Raw genomic sequence first — 19567 nt, 5'->3', positions numbered from 1 at the left:
GTTGTGTCAATAGTCCGCAGATTACAGCTTTTTGTGTAATGTCCAAAGCGGGACTGCAAAAAGGTGCTGACACTCGTGAATTATTTTTAAGGTAAATGTGCATACTCTTCTACAAGATTATCTGTGGGCCTACCCAAGGGTTATGGGAGCTTCTTTTCTTGAACTCCTACCGAAAGGATTATGGGAGGTTTTAGCCAATGTTACGCCGTATGTTAAGGTTGTCTGAAATGTACTCTCAGATAGTAATACATCCAAATAATTGTTTTAATCAACTTGCGTATTTTATCAGGGTTTGCCATATAACATGGGAGCTTCTTTTCTTGAACTGCTACCGAAAGAATTATGGGTATTACACCAAATGTAAGATGTTGCCAGAAAAAGTTAATGTGCTCTCAAATAGTAGTACACCCAAATAAAAAAATTTTAAGCAACTTGCATATGTTATTAAGGTTTTCCATCTAGCATCAGCTCATTTGTCCCCAAAATTACACAGGGTAGCTGTAATAGCCAGGTTAAATTATGTAAATTTGCTTGTAGTATATTTCCAATTTATGACAAAAAATAGCCATTTATGCAGGAAGAGAGGCCATTGTGGGTTGTCAAGACACACTGTAGGAGCGTGGAAGAAAGTAAACAGTACCTGTGATGAGCCCCTGGCGGTTATAGCTCCTTAAAATTACCGCAACCTAATGCAGCATTTTACTGGGTGCCATCCGTGGCTTGCACTTGTGGAAAAAATCTTTGATAAGCTGTCCTTCTGTGCCGTGCGTGTATCTCAGCTGTTAGTTGCTGGTTCTCATCTTTTGCCTCTGGCGTCTTACCCTTGCCACTTCTCCTTGTTTCCTTTTGGAAGCCTGGAATACACAATACTGTAATACCGGTAGGTATGAGGTTACTCGAGCCGCAGGAGCCTGCTGTCTGTGGAACGTCCGTGGCGTGAAGTCACCTGTTAATCCGGGCCACTTTAGAGATTGCGGTCAAGGATCACTGTGCCGTAAAGAGCTGGTAGTATGAGCTTGATGGAGAGGCGCCCATGTGCAAGCGTCCTGCTTGCTCCGCCTCTTCCCGGATGTCAGCGCATGCAATTTTAAACAACTTTAAAATTTACTTTGCTTTGTTCTCTTGGTATTCGTTGTTAAAAGCTAATCCTGGGTAGGCTCATATGCTTAATTCTAATAGATAATATTGTGCTCATTTGTGGAGTTATTTATGAGTCGGCACTGATTTGGCTAAAATGTGTATCAAAAGAACTCAAATAAGGTGCAGTCTGCAGGGGCCTAGAGGTAAAAAGTGTATTAATATAACAGTGTTGGTTATGCAAAACTGGGGAATGGGTAATAAAGGGATTATCTATCTTTTTAAGCAATACAAATTCTGGAATAGACTTTCCCTTTAATGCAGCACTGGTAACTAGCTTAACACACCTGGTGAGCCAATAACAAGAGAAATATGTGTAGCCATCAACCACCTGTTACTTCTCAGTATTGCATATGTATTTTCAACAAAGAATTTCAACAAAGAATGCCAAGAGAACAAAGTGACATTTTTAATTTAAATTTGCATGCCCTGTTTGAATCATGACAATTTAATTTTGACTATTTCCCTTTTTTAAATATGGCTTCCAATCAAACTGATAAAATAAATGATGTTTTAAGAGATACATGCATTGGTGTCCATATAAGCATAAATGATGATTTATGAAAAAGAGCATATGAATTTTGAATGAGTTTTTTATTATTTTTGTACCTTTTTTAGAGATGCTGCTGGAAAAGAAGTTTATCGACTTGCACTGCAAACCAGGGAGCAGCACATACGCAGAGATAAAGCCACAAGCAACATATGCACAGCACAGGTAACTGGTTTTATGACTTCAGATTAAACATTTAGCATCTTGCTATGCCAGTATTATTAATTTTTTTTTTAATTAGTTTCTTATAGAACTCGTTACATAACCGTTTTCCTTTCTTTTGACAACGTTCCAAAACTGATGTCTTTTTACGTTTGTTTTAAATGTTTATCATATATAGACTAAATCTATGGTAATCTATATCTGCGGTCTGTATTCTGTTTTTGAAATGTATATTTGTTTTATGCTTATTTTGATGTTTCTACTGCTTGTACAATTGTCAGAAACCAAATAAAGAGATACTATTAAATCTGTGCATCTTTAGATTATAAGTATAGGTTAAAGTGCGTTCCAAAAAGTTTGATTTATCTAATTTACTAAATTAAGCAGCCAGATAACTTCTGTAGTATAACCAATGCAAATCTCATCATAATGACAAATTAAATAACATATGTTTATTTATGTAGGCCCTTCTGGCAAATATGGCTGCCATGTTTGCTGTTTATCATGGTCCTAATGGTCTTAAGCACATTGCCCGGAGAGTTCATAATGCTACCTTGATTCTGGCAGAAGGTAAGAAGGTTCTTCAGACTTTACATTTTCATTTGTCTTGGTACTTTTTCCAAAGTACAAATTATATTTTATTTATCGAATTAGGGTTTTTTGTTGTAACTTTTTTGTGATTTTGTATTTGTAAATGATTTGGCCGCAGAATTTTTATTATCTAAAAAGATAATCCCTTAATTACCCATTCACCAGTTTTGCATAACCAACAGAGTTATATTAATATACTTTTTACCTCTTTGATTACTCTGTATCTAAGCCTCTGAAGATTTCCACCTTATTTCTTTTAGTCAATCAGTGCTGACTCATGAATAACTCCAGGATTGAGCATAATGTTATCTATATGCCACACATGAACTAGCTTTGTCTAGCTGTCAAAAACTGTCAAATGCACTGAAATAAAAGGCAGACTTCAAGGTCTTAGAAATTAGCTTATGGGCATACCTAGGTTTAGCTTTCAACAAATATTCCCAAGAGAACAAAGCAAATTTGATGATAAAAGTAAATTGTAAAGTTATTTAAAATTACACGCCCTATCTGAATGTTTAATTTTGACTAGACTGTCCTTTTGATAAAATGTTCATTGATTACCAGACAAACATTAAAATAATTGCAAAACTAATAAAATAATCCCTAATGACCTCAAATTAAAGGCCACTTCCTTCCAAATATACCAGTAGTATTCTAAAAAAACATGAGTGTTGATAGATCAAAAGGCAACATGGGCTACTGAAGTAGCGTCTGTACCATTATAGAGGGATGAACTGGTACTTTGAAACTTGTCAAACTATATCCTATACAGTTGCAAGAAATAATTTGTGAACCCTTTGGAATTACCTGGATTTCTGCATTGATTACTCCTAAAATGTGGTCTGATTTCTATCTGTCACAATTATGGAAAAACACAATCTGACTAAACTAATAAAACACATACACTTGTAGTTTTTAATATTTTATTGAAGACAGTAAGTGAACCTCAGTGTTAATAACTTCATCAAAAGTTATTTTGAGTCATGTGTTTCATTTAAGGAGATGAGATTGGAAGTGTGGATTGCACAGGTGCCCTATCCTTTAAATAAATACACAAATCTGTTCTCAAGAAAGACTGGCTAGTGCGATCCTATCCACCCAATCCCAATAACTGTTACAGGACCTTAGGAAACACATTATTGAGATGCACAAAGCTGAAAAAGGTTACAAAAGCATGGCTAATGACCTGGGTGTTCATCAATCCACAGTAAGACAAATTGTCTACAAATAGAGAAAATTCAGGAATGTTGCTACTCTCCCTAGAAGTGGTTGTCCTGGAAAGATCAATACAAGAGCACAATGGGCAATCCTGAAAGAGGGTAACCACAAAAGACCTCCAGAAAACTCTAAAAACTGTGACAGTCTTAGTTTTTGGGTTCTGCACTCCAACACCAAAACCTAATCCCATCTGTGAAGCATGGTGGAGGTAGTATCATGATTTGGGGCTGCTTTGTTGCCTCAGGGCCTGGACTTCTTTCTGTTATTGAGGGAACAATAAATTCTTGTATCAAGAAAGTTTATGGGAGAATGTCAAAACAGCTGGCTGTGACCTCAAGCTAAAGAAAAGTTGGGTGATGCAATAAGACAATGACCCAAAGCACACAAGTAAATCAACTAAAGAATGTCTAAAATAAGAAGTTTTGGAATGACTATGTCAGAGTCCTGACCTTAACTTAAATGAGATGATGGGGCATGACCTGAGGGCTGTGCAATCAAGCCAACCAAGGAATATTAATGAAGTGTTGTAGTGAGAAATAGTTCAAAATTCATCCTCAATGTTGTGCAGCTACTGGAAATATGTTGTGGAAGTTTTTGCTGCTAAAGGAAGATCTACAAGTTACTAAATTCAAGGGTTCACTTTTTTCCATTTAATGTCTTCAAATATTATAATGTTATTAGTTTAGTCAGATTGACTTAGTTTAAGATCAGACTACAATGCAGAAATCCAGGTAATTCCAAAGGGTTCACACACTTCTTGCAACTGTAGTTGTTAAACTATTGTTTCATGGAGCATTCATTCTTTCCTCCCGTATGTAGGGATTGCTAGAAGTCTCAATGCATCCTTTTGCAATGGTCTTGTACTTGTTTCTTTTTTCTTTCATTTATGTACTTATATACTTTTACAATTGATTGAGGCTTTTTAATGGGGATAAAAGTGTTTCCTGTACAATTGCCAGACACTCTGCACCTCCTGGCTCAATATTGCGCTCTTTGTAGGGATCCAATGCTTTATACTTCTGGTGCAGTCTTATGTATATACCTATAATGTGTATTATTTATTTATTTTTGTTAGGCTTAAAAAGAGCTGGCCATAAATTACACCATGACATATTTTTTGACACCTTAAAGATTAACTGTGGCTGTCCTCAAAAGGAAATTTTGGATCGTGCAGCACAACATCAAATTAACCTTCGTGTTTACAGTGATAATTCAGTAAGTAATTCATTTCTCCAGAATTTTTTTGCTTCTTCATAATATTGTTACAGCAGTGCATATGCTTTAGGAATGGGCGAATGTGTTTATATTCAAATTTGAATGTTAGAACAAATGTTATTGTAAAAATTCAATTTACATAATCAAATATTCTTAAATTCTATTATCGAATGTCACTTTCGATTTCGAATGTGACATTTAAACTTGAATATTACATTTATAAAACACAGTTGTAGACTAGGGAGTCGATTTATCAAAGGCTTCGCAAGACTTTCGACCCACTACAGCTGCAGGTTCTCACGAGAACCTGCACGCCGTATTTAACAAGCAGCGGTCGTCAGACCACTGCTTCCCTAATCTTTCGCCACCTCTAAAGTGGAGAAATACAATCTCTGCGCTCTAGTCCGACCGGGGAGATTGACGGCTTCTGCCCGCACGTGATTGGCTGTGTGGGGGCAGGGGGCGGGATTACACGCAAGCACAAAATAGCACTCGTGTGCAATGCTGAATTTCGCCAGGGGAATTCAGCCCTCCAGAGGCGAGCTGCGGCAGACACATTTGAATTTGAATATTACATTTTATAAAACACAGTTGTAGAATAGAAATACTATTTTGAATTTGAATATTAGATTTATAAAACACAGTTGTAGACTAGAAATACTATTTCGAATTTGAATGTTACATTTCAAAATTCTATTATTCAAACAAATATTTTAAAATGTTATTGAAAAATTCAAAAATGAAAATTTGAAAATAGAATGTTATAAAAATTTGAAATTCAATACGAACAAATGTATCAAAATTCGTTTTAAATTTCGAATTTTTAGAAACATTCGCCCATCCCTAGCTACTACTTGTTCAGAACTGTCTTTGTTTAGTGCAGGTGGAACTAAAACTGTATATCAAGTTTGTACTACCTACGTCATGGTACCACAATCTTACCCTTTAGTGCAAATCTAGGCTCTGTTCCTCCTCCTAAAATAAGCCTCTACTACTCCCTGTTTGTAACACAAAGAGCTGGCTTGTTTATGTTTTTATGTTTTGTATGCGTTTCAGGGTGTTTGTAGGAAGAAGCGTACTTACCCTAAACAGGCACATTCTAGCTTGCATCCTATCCTCAGATAAATATTTTATGTATTTATTTGCTGGCAAATTCTAGGGCAGTATTTTCTGTTGATCGACCAAAAGTTCCAGTTTCTAATACAACTTTTTTAGAGGGAAAAATACACTTTTTACTTGTCAGCTAAAAAAACAAACTGTGTTCTATTTCCTAACAGCTTGGGGTGTCTCTTGATGAAACTGTTACAGAGAAAGACCTGGATGATCTTCTGTGGGTGTTTGGCTGTGAATCCTCAGCAGTAAGTAAAGAGTATATAGCGTATCTGCTGATGTTGTTACTTTTTATTTTTAGGTAAAGTCTATTTCAAATCATTTGTTTGCACCTCTCGTGTTCTATGTGATATGAGACAAATAGTTAACAAATACATAAAGGAAATGTAGTTCCCTTGATCGTAATGCTATAAAGTGTTGTGTGTTTGGTTTTATTACCACAAAAAAAAATATAGCTGTAAAACATTTTAATATTTAAGAAAAAAATCCTCTCCACAACTCCTCCCAAATTCTCTTGTCTGTTTTTATTGTTTCCATTACATGATTTATATATTTTTTGACATTTATTTAGCGAACATTTTGCTTTCACTTAGTTTTAGTTCTTTATGATTAGTTACAGTATCTGCTTACATTTTAAACCATATGTGTGTTCTTGATACAGGAGTTATTAGCTGAATGCATGGGAGAAGAAAACAAAGGTATCCTAGGCACTGCATTTAAACGAACAAGCAGATTTCTTGCCCATCAGGTTTTTAATAGGTGTGTTGCATTTTTTTAAATATAAATGATATATTTATAAAAAATAGTAGAAACAAATAAATATAATATTTTAGGAGGTACTTGGCTCCTAGTCTTTCTCTGCTTCAGATGCGGAGAGTAGTATATTTACATCCTGAAAAGCTGCCTTTTAAAAATGCATGGGTTTAATTTTTACAAGAATTTTGTGTTCTTCCCCCTTCAAGTTATCATTCTGAGACCAATATTGTACGCTACATGAAACGATTGGAAAACAAAGATATTTCACTTGTGCACAGTATGATTCCTTTGGTAAGTTTTTTTTTTGTTTTTTTTTTTTTTTTATGATCATGATGGTTTTATATATATAATTTTAAATTGCATTGTTTATTTTGTTTCATTTTCTTTGTATTAACAGGGGTCTTGTACAATGAAACTGAACAGTTCATCTGAGCTAACAGTAAGTATTGTCTTTCATATATTCAATTGCTTAAACGTTATTATAGGCATTTTGGTGTATTTTTATTTTTCATATAGGTGGCGAGAGTCCATGACCTGCTATGTAAGGCATAAACATTCCTACCAGGAGGAGGCAAAGTTTCCCAAAAGCCTATAAAACCCCTCCCACCTCACTCATACCTTAGTTTTTACTTTGCCTCAATTGGAGGTGGTTGAAGCATGTTGATGTGCTTGATTTCATCAGTGAATGGCGCTTCAGAGCATATTGAAGCCCGGTTCCCCACAGAGTACAGTGCTTGTCAGATGTGAAGGGAGTACTGCTTCATGATAAAATGTTTTCGCCTCATTAGTAATCCTTCATAGGCTCTCTGTAAATTTGGTTGCAGGGACTCGTCTTCTGCCTCCATTTACAGATCAACATTTTTACTCCTATTCCATTGCTTCTGCTGATATGTTTCAGTACTGATTTGGCTGTCTGCTAATAAATGGACAAGCATCTATGGGTAAGTATATTTTGTATCTTTTAAATACACAGCTGTGTTTATGGGCACTTTAGAATGTTTAAAAGTTTGGCCCTGGGACAGATACTTACTATTCCCCCTGCTTGTTTTTGTGCAAAATGTTCTTAAAAGGGAAGAGTCCACAGCTGCATTCATTACTTTTGGGAAATACAGAACCTGGCTACCAGGTGGAGGCAAAGACACCACAGCCAAAGGCTTAAATACCTCCCCCACTTCCCTCATCCCCCAGTCATTCTTTGCCTTTTGTCACAGGAGATTGGCAGAGAAGTGTCAGAAGTCGAGAGAGTCTCTCATGGAGGGTTTTTAATAATCCTGTCAGCCTCTCAGGATTATTAAAAACAATCCTGCCAACCCATCCCGACTCATATTAACAGCTCCTTGATAATCAGTGTTGACTAGTTTCGCTGCCTACCTTTCTTCACTCAAGTCCATGTCAGAAGCGAGGCTACTATCTGTCACACTTGAAGGGCCTTGTTCCTGTTCCACGGCGTAGATTCTGGTAAGATCGTTTCATTTTATTTCGATATGTGAATGTAATGTTAATAAAACAAGGAAGGGTCCCAATGGGACTCCTTTTATCTTAATAAGGAATCATGGGTTAATATCTCCTGAGGGGGTTATTGAAACGGGGGGGGGGGGGACTTTTAATCATGTTTTGTTGTATGGTTTTATCTGCAAATGTGTAGCTCACAGCCTTTACGGAGCATAACGGCCTTCTTTTAATGACGCAATCTTTCCAGATTGCACGCCTTTTTCGTGACTAGCACGGTGCACCTTGTGACGGGTGCAGTTACTTTGTTTTTCACTTCCTTATGCTGAATATGGGGGACCAAGAGAGTCTTGCTCGTGGGTTGTCTGGTTCACAGTAGCTGGTGAGTGCCCCAGCCATTGGGGGTGTTAAAGGGTGCCAGTTAGTTTTTTTTGTTTTTTTTGTAATCCCAACATTATGGGGGATTCTGATATGCGCGATACGGAGGATGTGTCTTGTGATGAATATGAAATGGCCCGGGTAATCAATGCCCATCAGTTATGTTCCGATTGCTGTTCTAGTGTACTATCTTCTCCCGAAGCAGAGAGCTTAGAGTGCGTTGAGCCATCCGCCTCCGAGGTTTCTATGACCCGTGAAGTGAGTGCACCAGTCCACTTCCCGGCTACGCAAGCAGGTGTCCCTATGGCCTTTACTCCTCCGGAGGGTGGCTTCTTTCCTCAAGAGGTTACGGCACGTTTCCGCATGGCCATTTCTATGGCACTGAATCATTTATATCTCCCAAGTGAAGTATTTCTAAGATACTGTCCATGTTCCATTAACCAGGGCCCGTCGAGCGTGGGATCACCTGATTCAGTTCGGTCTTCTGTGGGAGCGTTGGCCCCTGAGACTTCAGGGGCCACTATCTCGGGGCCAGGGTCTTCAGTTGTTCCGGCGAGGGATGATTTAGCCTTCTGTTATAGGCTGGCTCGCCTTCGTGTTCTTAAGACATGTTTTGACAATGTTGGAGGATCCCAGTCCTAGCGGGCCGAGGGATCCGAGGCCTTAGAAGCTGGATGGCAAAATGGATATGACGTTTTGGGATGAAGCCAATCTCCTTAACATCGCTGTTTTTCTTTGTTTTTCGGTTCCAGTTCTGAGCTTGGGTGAATGGGGCTTTTCATTGGCTGGTCCCATTGTTGTCCTCATTCACCTTGGGCGTTCGCCCGATGGGTGCGGCCTTCATTTTATTTTGTTTGATCGGGATGGTTTTTAATTTTGTTTTTCTTATGCTCAACGTTCTTCTCTGGAACAGATACTTGCGATTTAGGTCATGTGGGCACTACCTCTGAAGTTGCGCACTTGTTGAACAATAGAATTATATTTTTCTAGTTCATTTATCAATCTTTCGGGATGAATTTTCTTGGACCGTGGGCAGTTCTAAAGTGTCCTTATACCAGGCAGGTACTGGTCAGATACTTTTTTGGCTGTTACCAGGGTTCATGTCACCCTCGTAGTGCTGACTATTCCTGCTGTCTTTTGGCCTATTCTATGGACTCCGGGCTCGGATCCTACCGAAGTATGAGGCCTGTTTAAATACAACCCCTTCGTACGGAGGGTTATGAGTGCCAATCTAGGTTGGTTGTTCGGGGCTTCTTGTCTGGGATAGGGATCTGTTTTTGCAGACATCATCATGGTTCCTCGGGGGCTCAGAACCGTTATTCCTTTTTTTGGGAATTGGGAGATGTGTGTAACCTATGGAGTCTGGTGTGCCGAGTGATTAATGATTTGCTTTTTCACTCGAGGTTCTTCCGGACGCTGACTCTTTAGCCTATTAAGCATTTTATTGTGGTGGCAGAGTTTCCTTTTCTTACCGCCTTGGCATTTTTTTTAGTGTTACTCTAAGAGTTGGTGTGCAGGGGTTCCCTGCCCTCTGTGAGGAGCTGCGAAGCTCCAGCTTTTGCCTGCTTAAAGAAGATTTTGGAAGATAGATCCTTCAAGGATCTCAGACTGTTGCCTCTTCCATTACCCTTGGTCTGACCATGGTCTCGACATTCGGGTATCTTTTCATCCTCGTTGCAACTCTAGCCTTGGGGCTTGTCAGTGAAGGGGTGAGGTCGGTTACGGAGGGCCGCCCTTCTGGGGTCAGGTAGTTGACCATTTCTCCTTGAATGCTTCGTTAGGGGCTTCGTGGGCGGTGTTTTCAGTTTGATTCTCTGGGATGGCGAGCAGGGTACAGGGTTCTCATTCGCCTTTGGGTGTTGGTGGCTACCTTGCTGATGCGTGTAGCACGTATTAACGCTTGCCTACGAGATTTCTTTGCGATCCAAGTGCCCTGAGTGCTGAATCTTAGACCGTTAAGGAAGTCCTTTGTGACTCTTGGGTTTGAGGCTATTGCTAGATCACCAAGTCTATGGACTTTAGAGGTGGGTTCCTCTGGAAGTCGGATCTTCAATTGCTTCCGTTTTTAAAAGGACCCTGACCTAGGTCTGTGTCTCCCCTTGGATCGGTGTGGACGGTTGTATCTCACAGTAGATGTTTGTGGTCCCACGGCCTCTCTCTGTAGAGGCTGGGGCTCTGTGAGAGATGCCTCATTTTGAGGCTTAGGCTTTAGGTCCTTCTGACGGTTCCCTACTGGTCTTCTGGCGCATTTACGCTGTTCCTGTAGACTCCAGGTATCTTCACCTGGGTTGCTGATATGGTAGGGTGGTTTTCCGTTTGTTTCCCTTCTCTTCTAGAGCGGGGGTACGGTTCTCTGGTTCGGAGTTACCTTAGTATTCGGAGCGACCTGTGGGTCCTTGGTGGATTGCCTTGTAAGGGTCTTTTCCCTTCTTGCATTCCAGAATCCTGGAAGGGGAGTTGCGATGTAGTGACTGGTTCCTCTTTTCCTGCAGCGAGAGGCTGAGGGTTTGATCCCTATGGCGCTCCTGCTTTATGTTGGATTCTGATATATGGATACTGAGGGTCTGAAGGCCTTGGGAAGTGTTCCTTGTTTTTAAAGAAGACAGCCGTGTAGGGGTTTTTGTACCCGAGCACAATGTCTATCCTGACTCATGGTAGCATACCCTTTGTAGTAACGGTCTAACCAGGGTTTGTTCCTACGTTGACCCTTCCTTTCTCTTCCGGAAGTCTGGGACTCTTGTCTTTTGGTTTTGACTAACCTTTGGGCTGGGACCATTATCCTAGAGGGAAGATTGGGGGTCGGCTACTCTATGCAGGGTTGACCGTTTTATTAAATGTCTGTTCTCTCCTTTGGGAAAGTCTTGGATGTCCTCCTCTTTTCTACTGGTGTTCGATGCTGGGAGGGGACGCTCCTTAGAGCCCGATATTCGGAGGGCTGTGAGCCCTTGGAAAGTTTGCAGTTGAATCCACCTACAGCTATTGCACTTTGAGGGTGTAGCCAGCTACAGCTAATTGCACTTTTGACTTGGTGTTAGCAAGCTTTGACACGCCTTTCTGTGTTTGTGTTTAGCAACGGTGAGTCAGCTTGCTACCTGGAAGCTGGTCATTGGGTGTTCCTGTTCAGACTGTTGGTGTTCTTTTTGGAGAACTCTTTACTAGCTGCTGGGGTAGTTATCCTATTTTTGATGTGTCTGCTGTCTAGCTTGCAGGTCTAGATCTTATGAGGCAACGGGGAACTCATGGTTTTCCTGGAGTACCTTTTGGGTATGGTACAGGTTCAGGGATATGAGGGTGTTCCTTGAGTCCTTTTTGGAACATGTTTCCCTGTTTATGGATCTCTTTTTTTTTTTTTTTTTTTTTTCTTTATTCCTTGTGTTTCTAGGGAGTTTGTCTCCCTGGGCATTGATATTGTACGACAACTATGGGTTGTTCTATGTTCTGCAGAGTGGAATGATCCTTTGGATTTTTCATGAGAATCTGTTCTCCTTTTGGGGGGAAGATAGCGGTACTTGTCTTGGCTGGGTACCTTCATGGGAGTGATTTAATTCAGCTTTGCCGGCGGTGTAACTAATGTGCAGTTGACTGGGTTTTGGGTTTTCTCCTGTGTCATCTATTTTTTAGGGTGTCGAGTAATCAGGCTGTGGTGCCTCTTGAATGGGCCACCTTTTGTACCCACCCGTTGTTTGCATTCAGTGTCCTCTAGCTTGGGTATTCTTTTCCCAAAAGTAATGAATGCAGCTGTGGACTCTTCCCTTCAGAAGAAAATGAAATTATCACGTAAGCATAATTTGTTTTTTTCACATGTGTACGTCAAATCCGGCGCATAACATGCTCATAGGGTTTGCACGCCATATCACACACAGGAACGGTCGTCAATGTTAACGCAAAGCCTTCGATACAGACACTTTTTACATTTTTGTCAGGTTAGTGCACTATGGCGCACACGCTTAAAATAAATCAGAAATGGGCATGATATTTGATGCCACTGACAGCGCGTCATAGAATGCGCACGTCAGACTAACTAGCGTGCAAATTTTTTTCAAATAGTGTCTGAAAACTGAGCATACTGAGAGTTACTGCTTCCCTAGGCTGCATTTGCTTTGCGCTTTAACGTCCATGCAACGCTAATTTAAAGGGGGCATATTTTCCTTTCCTCAAACGACTTGCCTTTAGGGGGTTATAATAGTAATTTTTGCAAATTGTAGTGTAAAACATATTTGCCATAATGGAGCAACACCAATCTGTCCTTAAATTTACCATAGGAACTGGGTCTACTGAACACCTATCTACCAAAGCTGTGTGCTCATTGTAAAACAACTGAAGTAGCTTTTTCAGCTCATTTACTTGACTCTTGTTTAGATCATTTATCTCATTCTGATCAATCTAATGATGTTTATATGGGTACTAATTTACCTACTGTCTCCTCCTTACAGATGGAGTACCTACAGCAATAAAAAAGTTATTTACTGTAACCATCACGAAGGCCATGGCTGCACTACTGCCTTCAAATAAACAAAAAAGTAAAATTAAAATGTTACCTTCTACCAGTAATATAACTACAAAGTATCTTCGAACAATGAGGATTCCTCATCTGGCGTAGAACCTGATAGTTCCTCCTTTTTATTTAAAATTGAACAAATGTGTTCTCTTTTAAAAGAAGTCTTAATCATTTTAGGGATTGAAGAATCTAAACCTGATGATAAATCATGTAATCATTTTAATTCAGTATTAAACTGTTTTCAATATCCCTGAGATTTTCCCTATACCTGATGCTGTCTCTGATATGATTACTAAGGAATCGCCTAAACCAGGTGGCTCTCTTAATCCTTCTACAATGTTTAGCAAACTATATCCACTACCTGCTGCTAAATTAAAGTTATGGGAAATTATTCCCAAAGTTGATTGGGCCATTTCCACTCTAGCTAAATGCACTTCTATTCCTCTAGAAGACAGTACTTCGTCTAAAAAGACCCTTTAGGCAGAAAACGAATCTCACCTAAGAAGTGCATTATTACATACTGGCTATATATTTAGTCCCGCTATATCTATTGCTGATGTGGCTGCTACTTCTACTTACTGGTTAACCAGTCTTGCACAATAGTTGTTCACTGACCCTGAATATTCGAATCTTTTGCATTTACTTTAAAATGCAAACAATTTTATTTGCGATGCACAGTATTTGATATTCTCAAAATTAACATCACAAAAGCACGTCTCTAGCTATATATATGGCTTAAATCCTGGAATGCGGACATGGTGTCTAAAACTAGATTATTATCTCTCTTTCCAAGAAATTAAGTCCCAATTGAATTTTATTATCTCTACTATTACTAGAGGTAAATAAACAATTTTTCCTCAAGACAAAAGGTCAAAAGGAAAATTTTGAGCTCCCAATAGTTTTCGTCCTTTCGTCAGAACATAGAACGGACTCCTCCCTTTAACCCTCTGGCTCAGTCTTGAGACCCACTTTAAATTGGAACAAATCCAAACCGAATAAGAAATCTCACCCAGTCTATAAGACCACATGAAGGTACAGCCCTCAAACCAGTATTACTGGTAGGGGCAGATTAAACCTTTTTGCAGAAAGCTTGGTTACAATCTGTCCAAAATTCCTGAATTAAAACCATTATTTCACAGGAATATTGTATTGGATTCAAAATAAGACCTCCCACAGGAAGCTTTTTTTCTAACCCATATTCCAAAACATCAATCTCTCTCAGATCTGGAAGATATGGGAGTAATTGTTCCAGTTCCTTTGCAGGAACAGGGGATGGGATTTTATTCACTACTTGGCTATACATCAAACTAAGGTATGAGTGAGGGAGGGTTTTTATAGGTTTTTGAGGTTTGCGAATCTTTGCCTCCCCTGGTAGGAATGCATATCCCATACGTAACCCCTCATGGACTCAAGTAAGATATATAGATTTTTTTTTTTTGTACATAAATATGAATGCAACTATGAAATTTAACTGACACACTTGAAAAATAAGATTTTATTTCATCTGTACATTTTTTGGTTGAATAGTGTCAAGAATTACTGATGCACATACTTGCTTCTACCCAAGAAAAAAACACTTTGTATTTTAACAACAATGTGATTACCCATTTTTTGTTTTATTTATTTTATTGCATTCTTATAAAGAAGTAATAATTTCAAGTACAGTAAATAAAAGCTAGATGTGCACAATGTGTTTTTTTGAAGAAAAAACAATATCTTGTATAAAGCAGAAAATGTTTAGTCTTTTGTGTGTGTGAATGCCGTCCCTGGAGAAAGCCACATCTGCTGAATAATTTGCAGTTGGAGATAAATATGCAATTTCCTTGAGGTTAATATTATTTACAGTCTAGTGAAAATGTAACCGGTTTTTGTCAGAGTACAATTACATCACAGCTATATGCATTTTGTGTGTTAGTATTTGTGTGTGTATATATATATATATATGTGTGTATGTATGTGTGTGTGTATATATATATATATATATATATATATATATATATATATATATATATATATATATATATATATATATATATATATATATTATTTTATTATTATTATTATTTTATTATTATTATTATTTTATTATTTATTTATTATTATTATTTATTTATTATTATTTATTTATTATTATTATTTATTTATTATTATCCGATTTATTTTGTAGCCAATTACCTGGCCGGCATTTGCACATATTCATCCCTTTGTGCCTTTGGACCAATCTCAGGGTTATCAGCAACTTTTCCGAGAACTAGAGAAAGACTTGTGTGAAATCACGGGCTATGACAAAATATCCTTCCAGCCAAACAGGTAGTGCAAAGAAATACATTTACAATTTATATGTTTTGTTTTTTTCTTCTGGCCTATTTTTAAAAGATCTTGACTGATGCAGAGATAGGCAAGATGTTTATGTGAAGCAGTGGGCACTAATGAAGGTGAAAATCCATATACAAGGCAACTCCTTATTTATGTTTTTTTATTTTGTATTATTGGTTGATTTTGTAATTTCTGGGTGCACTGGGAAGTATCACCTGCAATTGTGATGTAATCTCCAGGACCCGAGCACACATTACCCTAGGGGTGCTCATTTTGTGCAATTCTGTAGAGTATCTGTAAGCAGTTGTGAAATAACAAAAGAACAGATATGCAGTGGGCCAGTTGTATAAATTAACTCATTTATTAATGGGGTTTTTTTTTTTCCGCCTAATGATTAGTGGTGCACAAGGAGAGTATGCTGGCCTGGCAGCCATCAAAGCCTATCTCAATGCACAAGGAGAACACCACCGAACAGTAAGTGTTAATCTACTGAGTAGCAGCGTGAATATGAGAAAATGTTTCTTATCAAGATATTGAATGTACTGATGTGCATTTGAATACTTAGCATAATATTCTTTTATGTAAAAGCATACTACTGCGTAATGATGTATCTATGTATAAATTTCAGATCCAGAAAGACATTCATAAAGAATCTCCCTGTACCACATATTTTACACCTTTATGGTTCAAAAACACCATGGGGCAGATTTATCATTAACTGAATAGACGAGGATCACAGGTAGTGAACCTGTCTGCCTGGCATTTGCTTCCTGTATTAATCATTTCATGAGTGGATGTTTATACAATGCTGCCCCTTGCTAGAGTGTAAACAGTTGTGCAAGAGCAGGGCTTGTCAATCATCCCAACCAGAAGGTTTAGGAAGTAGTTTAGATCACGGCTTCATTAATATCAGTTTCTGGCTCGCATTAGGCCTGCAAACAATAGGGTATTTGCCCTTTGAAAAAAAAAAAAAAAGGAAGAGGGACCGAGGTAGATTTATCAGATATGATGGTGTGGAGAGACAGCAACTTTCAAGAGCGTATCTCCATAAATGTGGCTAATCGTTCCATACTGGTGCTGATTTGAAAATAGAAGTAAAACTTAAAAATGTGATCCATCTGTTACTACATATATGATATAGAAATCCTTCTAAAATTAAGCTTTTTGTTCTTATTTCCAGCTAATTTTGTGCTTTATTTATTCAGATGTGCTTATGTTCCATTGCCAAGTGCTAGTTAAACTGAAAGTGATAATATAAGTCCAAAAACAGGTTGTTGTTTTTTTTTTTAACCATGCTGTTTTCTTTTATTACTAAATGTATAAAAATAATTTCATAAATAATTAACTAAAACATTTTTCAGGTGTGTCTCATCCCAAAGTCTGCTCATGGAACAAACCCAGCAAGTGCTCAGATGGCCGGAATGAAGATTCAGCCTGTCGAAATTGATAAAAATGGAAGTATTGACATTTCACATCTTAAGGCCATGGTAATTTATCTTTTTTTTTTTCCCCGACCCACCCCCATACACTGTATCTTTGATGGACTTTTTATAAGAATTATCTGTATGCTCAACATTTTGTTACATTATCCTACACAGAATTAGATTGTCTGGTTCCACAGATGCCCAAATACAATTTCCAAACCTATTACCCACAGACTTCACAAAGAGTTATGCTCGAACCATGACATTTCACAATCTGTGTTGATTACTTGTGGAATGCCTACTCAATAAGATGGAGTGAAAACTGTTGTAAGTAAAATAAATGAATACTACCACACGTTTGCTGCACACAAATGTATACAGGAGAGTTGATGGTCAATAGATATAGATCAGTTGGCTACAAATTCATGCAATCTTCTGCTTGTGGCTTTTCAACTGATTTGTCCGCTTTTAAAGTAACCTTTTTTTATAGTATAGGGGCTTGTTCAGTCGTCCTAATGGAAGAACCAACCTTGTGTGCTGTGCTGTTATTTTGATACTGTGAGGAAATTAAATAGAGTACTTGTTTTATTTCAGTACAGTTATTTCAGAAGATCAACGTACATAATACATTTTTTAAATCATTTACATCTGTCTTCTTTTGTAAAATTGCATTATTTTGCAGTCCAGGAACATAGCAGGTAAAGGGATATGAAACTCAAAATTATGGCAGCAGTTTTGCAAGAATGGTACGCATTTGCAAGAGCACTAGATTGCAGCACTATTTCCTGTCATGCAGTGCTCTAGATACCTACCTAGTTCTCTTAAACATAGAGTACCATGGTAACAAATCAAATTTGATAATAGAAGTAAATTAGAAACTTATTTCAAATTGTATGCTCTGTCTGAATCACACAAAAAAGTTTGCGTTTTATACCTTTTTGAAAAGCTTTCTCCTACATTGGTGTGTCCGGTCCACGGCTTCATCCTTACTTGTGGGAATATTCTCTTCCCCAACAGGAAATGGCAAAGAGAGCACAGCAAAAGCTGCCCATATAGCCCCCCCTCTGGCTCCGCCCCCCAGGCATTCTCTTTGCCGCTCTGAACAAGTAGCATCTCCACGGGGATGGTAAAGAGTATGTGGTGTTAGTTGTAGTTTTATTTCTTCTATCAAGAGTTTGTTATTTTAAAATAGTGCCGGTTTGTACTATTTACTCTACAACAGAAAGTGATGAAGAGTTCTGTTAAAAGAGGAGTATGATTTTAGCAACAGTAACTAAAATCCATTGCTGTTCCCACGCAGGACTGTTGAATCCAGAGAACTTCAGTTGGGGGGAACAGTTTGCAGACTTTTCTGCTCCAGGTATGACTAGTCTCTTTTCTAACAAGACATAGTAATGCTAGAAGACTGTCATTTCCCTTTTGGGATCGGTAAGCCATTTTCTTAGACTCATAACAGAATGAAGGCTTATAAATGGGCTATATACTGGTTGACACTATTGTGGGCTAAATCGATTGATTTATATAATATTTATATGATTTTTGGAGTGTTTTGAGACTTGGAAACACTTTTGGGAACGTTTTATTAAGCCTGGCAGTTTGTTAGACACCTCATTTTCGCGCCTTAATTGCGCAGTTACTTCTGGAAGCAGTGCATGCAGCTTCATGTGAGAGGGTCCTGTGGCCACAAAAACGATTCTAAGAGGCTTATTTCTGTGGTGAATAACCCCCAAGGAAGGTAAAGCCGCAGCAAAAGGCTGTGGCAGGGACTGTAGTGGGTTTAAACTGCTAAATTGAACAATTGGCTCCGGTTTGCTCATTTAAGGGGTTAAAGACTTGAAATTTGGTGTGCAATACTTTCAAAGCATTAAGACACTAGGGTGCAAATTTCGTAAAGATCGGAGAATTCCTTCATAGTTTTTCAAAAATTCAGAAATAAAGTGTACTCTGTTTATTATTTAAAGAGACAGTAACGGTTTTGTTTAAAAACGTTTTTTTTGCATTAATAGCCTGACTAAGTCTGTCTAACATGTCTGTACCTTCAGATAGATTATGTTCTGTGTGTATGGAGGCCAAGGTGATTCCCCCTTTAAATGTATGTGAAAATTGTGCCATGGCGTCCAAACAAAGTAAGGACAGTAATGTCACATTTAATAAGGTTGCCCAAGATGATTCTTCAAATGAAGGTAGTGGGGATAGTTCATCATCCTCTCCTTCTGTGTCAACACCAGTTATGCCCGCGCAGGCGACACCTAGTACATCTAGCGCGCCAATGCTTGTTACTATGCAACAATTAACTGCAGTAATGGATAATTCTATAGCAAATCTTTTATCCAAGCTGCCAACACTTCCCAGAAAGCGTGATTGCTCAGTTTTGAATACAGAGGATGAGCAAGTGGGCGCTGATGATAGTTTATCTGTAATACCCTCACACCAGTCTGAATTGGCAGTGAGGGAGGGGCTGTCTGAGGGAGAAATTTCTGATTCAGGAAAAGTTTCTCAGCAGGCAGAACCTGATATCGTGACGTTTAAATTTAAGTTAGAACATCTCTGCGCCGTGCTTAAGGAGGTGCTAACTACTCTTGACGATTGCGACTCTTTGGTAATTCCAGAGAAATTGTGCAAAATGGACAAATTCCTTGAGGTCCCTGTGCACGATGATGCCTTTCCGATACCCAAGAGGGTGGCGGACATAGTGAACAAGGAGTGGAAGAAGCCAGGTATACCTTTTGTCCCGCCTCCTATATTTAAGAAAATGTTCCCCAT

At 38.5% G+C, this 19567-nt stretch overlaps 1 protein-coding gene across 1 annotated transcript in view; it reads left to right on the top strand.

Moving 5' to 3' along the window:
- GLDC (glycine decarboxylase) overlaps positions 1-19567 on the top strand; it is a 151092-nt gene that overhangs the window by 77658 nt on the left and 53867 nt on the right. Inside the window, exons 8-17 of the mRNA XM_053702564.1 lie at positions 1756-1852; positions 2314-2419; positions 4734-4873; positions 6151-6231; positions 6645-6742; positions 6946-7030; positions 7137-7178; positions 15232-15374; positions 15779-15854; positions 16742-16867. Coding sequence (XP_053558539.1) covers positions 1756-1852; positions 2314-2419; positions 4734-4873; positions 6151-6231; positions 6645-6742; positions 6946-7030; positions 7137-7178; positions 15232-15374; positions 15779-15854; positions 16742-16867 — 994 coding nt within the window. The remainder of the gene's footprint in view (positions 1-1755; positions 1853-2313; positions 2420-4733; positions 4874-6150; positions 6232-6644; positions 6743-6945; positions 7031-7136; positions 7179-15231; positions 15375-15778; positions 15855-16741; positions 16868-19567) is intronic.

This window comes from Bombina bombina, chromosome 2, assembly GCF_027579735.1.
Source record: "Bombina bombina isolate aBomBom1 chromosome 2, aBomBom1.pri, whole genome shotgun sequence".
In the NCBI taxonomy this organism is placed as follows: Eukaryota; Metazoa; Chordata; class Amphibia; order Anura; family Bombinatoridae; genus Bombina; species Bombina bombina.
The sequence above is the reverse complement of the archived record's forward strand: the minus strand, read 5'-3'. Positions and strand labels throughout refer to the sequence as shown.